At 25.3% G+C, this 6,425-nt stretch overlaps 1 protein-coding gene across 1 annotated transcript; it reads right to left on the bottom strand.

Annotated features, from left to right (window-relative positions):
* Positions 1-2: 2 nt before the first annotated feature.
* LOC107166893 (transmembrane and ubiquitin-like domain-containing protein 1) lies at positions 3-4,507 on the bottom strand. The gene is made up of 4 exons (XM_089219577.1): positions 4,068-4,507; positions 3,786-3,998; positions 2,029-2,293; positions 3-1,954 (listed from the first exon to the last, which is right to left on the bottom strand). The coding sequence occupies exons 2-4, from the start codon at positions 3,994-3,996 to the stop codon at positions 1,489-1,491; spliced, it is 942 nt and encodes a 313-aa protein (XP_089075703.1). The 5' UTR covers positions 3,997-3,998; positions 4,068-4,507; the 3' UTR covers positions 3-1,488.
* Between the last annotated feature and the right edge of the window lie 1,918 nt (positions 4,508-6,425).

Raw genomic sequence — 6,425 nt, 5'->3', positions numbered from 1 at the left:
TATATGATAATAATAATATATATTTGCAACAATAAAATACAATTCATTTTTGGTTATATTTAACAATTTTACAATATTTCAGCCCCGCCTAAAAGCTATAAGATTGTGCTGAGGGGAAATAAATTCACATCATTCTAATAAATTTTATTTTATTTATTGATTGTTTGTCAAACTAGAAATTTGTTGATCCATTGGTCTAAACTGGTGTAAAATGGTACCTATGGTACCATTGAGGGTAATGAAACATCTAGGTATGTTTCGCCTCAATTTTATCAACTGAATTTCTAGATATTTTATAACTGGTATGTAATAAAGGAAATAAGGAATATTCATCCCTTAACTTTTCCAATAAAGTAGATCCTTCTTAATGTCATATTTAATTAGATTCATTTAGAAGCTGACTTTAATAACAATAATGTTTTCATTGCCAATAGAAAAACTCATAAAAGTAATTTACCAACGATCACAATACACCTGTACTAAATACACACTATGAATAGAAATATCAATTATAATCTAAATAGATATACAACTTAACAATTTTGTTTTGAAGAATAAACATTTATTTATATTCTTATAAAACAATAAAGTTAACATATTATTTATAAAGTGTCTAATAAGTATCTACCCTTTAATTCTAAAATTTAATAAACCAATATTTTTTTAAATATCTCTTATAGCAAATAAAATACCTTTTAATGATATTTACTAATTAAATGCATTATAGTGCTTAAAAATACTTCTACAAGCTAATTTCATTAACTACAATATCATAATACATAATAAAAAAATCATTGATATAGTTTAAAATAATAAAACTAAAACTAATATCAGAAAAAACATACACTATCATCAAATAAATGAATTACTTAGGACATTTGTGGACATATTAAATTAACAAATTGTAATCAATAAATTTAATAATGGTTAAGTATAAAAAAATAAAACAGACAATTATTATTTTTCTAAACTTATCAACTAAATCTCAAACAAATCTAATATAGTAGTTATACATTAATACCATTATAACATTATTTTAATTTTAATACATAACATATTGACTACTAAGATTTGTTTTAGTTATGTAATTATGAATTGATTGATTTTGATTAATTATACTACAAAACATACTTTAAAATAAAAGAGAAGAAATATTTAGTCCAAAATTTTTTTATATTTCTATTTCATAAGTTTTTTTTATGCACTTTTAAGTTGAAAAACACAGGATTCATACATAACAAATTTGTTGTTAGTAATTCCTAAATAAATAAAAAAATAACATATACAACTAGCTTTTATAGAGTAATAGTTCAGTTATTCAACAATAATATATAGTGTTTTGGATATAATAAATAAAAACAAAATATTTGCTGTATAAATTAGAAACTATGTAGTTACATAATTTTATTACATACATTTTAATATATTTTGAGACCCACATTTGTGCTTACTTTGATTGTATATACTGAAATATAGCATAATAACATATTAATGTCCAGTTTGTGGTCGATGATGTTGTTGTTCTTCACTGTCCACCAAATAAGTGAGAAAGGCAGTGAACAAAAAAATTCCAGTCAATATCCCCAGTGTCCCTGTAGATGTATATGAGAAAAATGAGTAGAACTGGATTCTAGCATACCAAAGTAATGATATTATTATTGTGATCAAAGCAGATAACAATGTTGCCAAGTTCCATTCACGTTGAACTGGTCCAGGTTGACGTTGGCCATGACGTATTGCATTTGGTATTGGCTGTTCAGCAGTATTATGGTTTACAGGATCAGGGGTTTGCTGAGTATTAGCTGTAGGACGTGGCTGATGTATAAGACAGTGTACAACACAATTATCATGAAGACCACAACTACTCAGTGATGCTTCATCATCATGTAATACCTTTCCTTGGAATATCAAACGAATAATTTTATTGGATGTAAGCTCATTGCTAAAATGTCTCCTGAAATAAAAATAACATATCATAATACACAATAAGATTGTAAGATAGCATTCATTATTCAATTTTTGTAATACCTTTTGAAAACTCCAATAGTTTCCTGCAGCCTGCCTTGAACTAAACGACAATTGTCATTCAAATACTTGAGTCGTATTCTTATAGAATCTTCATATATCTGTGGTTCATTATCAATATCATTGGTATCATTGCTTTGACTAGATTCATTACACTGTTCAGTTTTTGTTTCATCACTTTTTTCAGCAACTGGATTATCATTACTTATAGTTGAATTTGTTTGATTCACATCATTTGATGGAACAGTTTCAGTTGCCGGTTGTTCGCCTAAGTAATTTATTTCATAAATACATGTATAATTAAAAATAAAATTACTGCAAGCAAATCAAATAATAATAAAGCAATATATTTTTTTTAATTATGATTATATTAAGCAAGGCCAAAATTATTTGTCAATGCAATAAAAACATTATCTTAAATCAAAAAAATTAATTGTTTAAGGTTACTACAATGACAGTGGCATCCATAAAATGGTGGTTATTAAAAACTAAGTGCGAAAATTGAGATTATTATCAATATACATATTGCTTTAATAAAATATAAAATTTTAATTTTTTTGAGTTACTGATTACTTATATTATACATATACAATAATTTGTTTTAAGAATATTTGTTCAAACTTAAGTAGTATTGATTGTCAATCACTGATGTTCAATTATTATACAAATAATTAAAGACTATTATAGGTAGAGGATTATAAAGGTTTTTTGAAGGTTTTAAAAATCAGAACTAGGAACCATAAAAAGTTTTATGTACTATATTAAGAACCCTAATTACAATCAAGTATATTTACAATGACTGACTCAAATATGAAAATGCAAGAAAAGAAAACAATTTACCAGAACACTTTTTCAAAATCCTATGGATCCAAAAATGAACATAATAATATATATATATTTTTAATAAAATAAGTTTTCTATAGGTAAATAAATTTATTAATATATTTAAGAATACAATTTGTAATTTAAAAATATATAAACACACTTCACTCTTATAACTTTTGTTGCTGAAGTGAATTTTCCAATTGAATAAAAACATAAAAATTTATCATCAATTATTTTGTTTTATTTGTAAAATTTTAATATTAAATAAACCTACTTATTAATACAAGTTTATTATATTACAACAAATTTATTTTTGATTTTCTAGAGTTTTTTCAGGAATATTTTGTGAAGACAATATAAGGTAGTTGGAAAAAAATCCTCTCACTAGGAAAAACAATCCAGTAAATAATTTATGGGAATTATATATAAGAAATACAATTAATATTATATAGATATAGAATCTAAAAATTATTATTATATTGAAATTGTCTTATGTCCTAAAAATATAATATTAGGTTATATTATTACATTTGTGTATAAAAAAAATTTAAGTAAATTATTAAAATTAAAATTTAAATAATAAATGACTATTTCCTAGTCAGTTACGAAACCAAGGGTTATAACAACAATTATAATAATAATATTAATTGTATATAAGTTAAAATAAAATATGAAATAATATAACCAAGTCATTAAAAGCGTTTTCTTATGTTATAAACGATTGTTTTTAGGAAATCTTCAATTTTTTTTTCATTATTTTGGATTCTCCAAGATAGTATATAGGTAATACTTATTTTGAATATACTGTCAAAAATGTCGAAAATTTGATTGGACATTTTTTTTTCTAGTGAGGGGATTCTTTTTCAAGGATGTATTTTATTTTTGCTATTCACAATATTATTGTATTATTCAAGAGTAATATAAAATAAACTTACTCATAGATTGATTAGGAATAATTACTGGTGTAGTCCTATTAGCATCATGATGTCGTCTTCTTGTACGCCTTTCCAAAATGAAAACAGCACCACGGAATATTTGCATTTCTGCCACTTGTGTAGACATCCATAGCAATACAATTAGAACAACAACAAAGAGTATACCAAAAAACTGAATAACTTCATCTCCAAATCCTTCTACTAACGCCATAACTACATAATTATAAATTAATAAAAATTAACCCTACATAATTTATCACCAACGGTATGCAAATAACTTACTGTTTTATTTAACTCGATAAGTCAAGAATTACAGTTCTTCAATTCTTCCCACTCATTTACATGGTTACTGTATTAACACCAAATACAACTACCAAAGTAGTACTTCATTATTATAGTATTAAATATCTGCATTCACAATCTTTATATTATTATTATTGGATTATACAATTTCAAGGTTGAAATATTATAGTGTTGTTACTTGTTAATGATTACGGTAAAACGAATTAACTTTTAAGTAAACTACAAAATACCTACATTAAACTAGTTTGAGCCCTTGAAATCGAAGGCCAAATCTATAACTTTTAATTTAATCGCAAAGTTCCAAGTCAACTATTGACTATTAAGATTTGAGGGAATTGCGATGTTCAACTATCAGCATCAGCCTATTTCAGTATTTCAGTATTTTTCCGATAATTTATTAAATTAATAAAAAAAAACATTTATGCTTTATATATTATCTAACATTGATAATATAAACACATGACAAATTGAAAACACAACCACAGAATAAATAAATAATTATCATTTACCATTCGTACCACTGACGCTATCTCGCGAGCGGAATTCCATCTAAAAGTCCGGTAAAAAAAGTTCCTCGAATAAATGTCCGATGTCACGAAAGTCCGGTTTATTTATTATATATATTTATTTATAAGTTAACAGTTAACTACATGTTTATGTACACAATATTATACTTTTATGTGATATACATATACCTATAGAATATAAGAGGTTGGGATTCGGGAGTAAAAAGAGATACAACATTTCATTTTTAAATTTCAAATCAGTTTTAAACTCTTTTTATTAGTCGCATCTCGCATACAGTATTACAGTGCTTATTGGACTTAATACTATACATTGGCATTTAATTTATAGTTATATTACTTATATTGATAATATTAAATTGGTCATTACTAATTTTATTGACCTAACATATTTAGAAATATACATAATATTATTATATCATCATTAATTGTTGGGGACTATTATTTTTCAGTATTAGCAATAATTATATATAGTAGTCCAACTAGTAACTATATATTGTAACCCATTTATATATATATGTTATAGATGATTGTTTTGAATGGAAGGTTGTAAATAACAAATTTATTACACTTTATTTTTACTTATGTTTTAATGTTTTATTTTAGAAGTGAAATACCTTGGGTTATTTGGTTATTTGACCAAAATCTCGGTTGATGTTTTGTATTCTAACTTAAACTCTGTAACTGTACATTTTGTGAAATTCAATGTTTTTATTAGTGTTTGGGAATCTAAATACTAAAGAGTGAAATATTTTAATTAAAAACAAATGGTGATAATGTAAATAAAATAGTGTTCGGCGGATCTGTATACGATACAACATAAGCAAAAAAATAATTTAAGATGGAAATGTAGCATGAAAATTAAATGCAAGTGTGATTCAGTGTTATATGCATTAAAATACATTTCTAATCCAAAATTAATAAAGCAAAATAATCATGCCAGTGATAAGAATATTTAGGAAGTAGATCAGTTCAAATGTAACATACAAAATCTTGCTAAATTATCATATCATAAATCAATTTAGATTTTTATTGAGGCGCTTGGTGATCTTTTGGATGAAATTTTAATGAACATACCAAACGAAAGTTTTGTTAAACGTATTATTCAAAAGCAACGTAGCAATTTAAATCCTTCTAGACCTACTTTAGGCTTAAAACATTATGCGAGCATATTTTTAAATCTGAGTTAAACAATTTATTGGGTTGATGATTATTGTTGTATAAATATTATCAATTTTGTGGAAGAATTGGAAGATAATTAAGAATAATTATTTTGAACAAAATAGACAGACAAAAATAAAATTCAAAACCTCTACATCTCTTGAAAATCGAAATTTTTTTACACCTAGACCGTGTTTTTACAATCCACTTTACATTCAATTCCCAAGGAGATAATGACCATTATTATAAACAAAGTTTTAACAATTGTGGCACTCTCAAATTTCGGTAAGTTCTCAAGTTCTTAACAATAAAAAACACTGTGGTAATAGTAAAACTCGGGATAAAAGTTCCAGTTTTATAATTTTAATTTATCGACAGGTGAAGTTATTTTAATCTATAATAGAAATTAATGGTCAATGGAAACATCAAATACGTATTTGGTTTATTATTGTAGTCCCGCTAGGCCGCCTTGTGGGTGGGTGGGTACCGCGAGATATATATTTTCGACACCCTTGTGAAAAATCTACTGTGCGCCACTGGCTAGGCGTATAGTGTACATAAGTCACAAATACGTTTTTAGAACCAGAAGGTTTTATTTTTAAATGGTTTTCCTAGCCTACCCGAAAAACGTTCAACAATTGTCAATATTATG

This window comes from Diuraphis noxia, unplaced genomic scaffold (assembly GCF_037042655.1).
Source record: "Diuraphis noxia isolate RWA-SAM2 unplaced genomic scaffold, SU_Dnox_SAM2 contig0002, whole genome shotgun sequence".
Taxonomy (NCBI): domain Eukaryota; kingdom Metazoa; phylum Arthropoda; class Insecta; order Hemiptera; family Aphididae; genus Diuraphis; species Diuraphis noxia.
The sequence above is the reverse complement of the archived record's forward strand: the minus strand, read 5'-3'. Positions and strand labels throughout refer to the sequence as shown.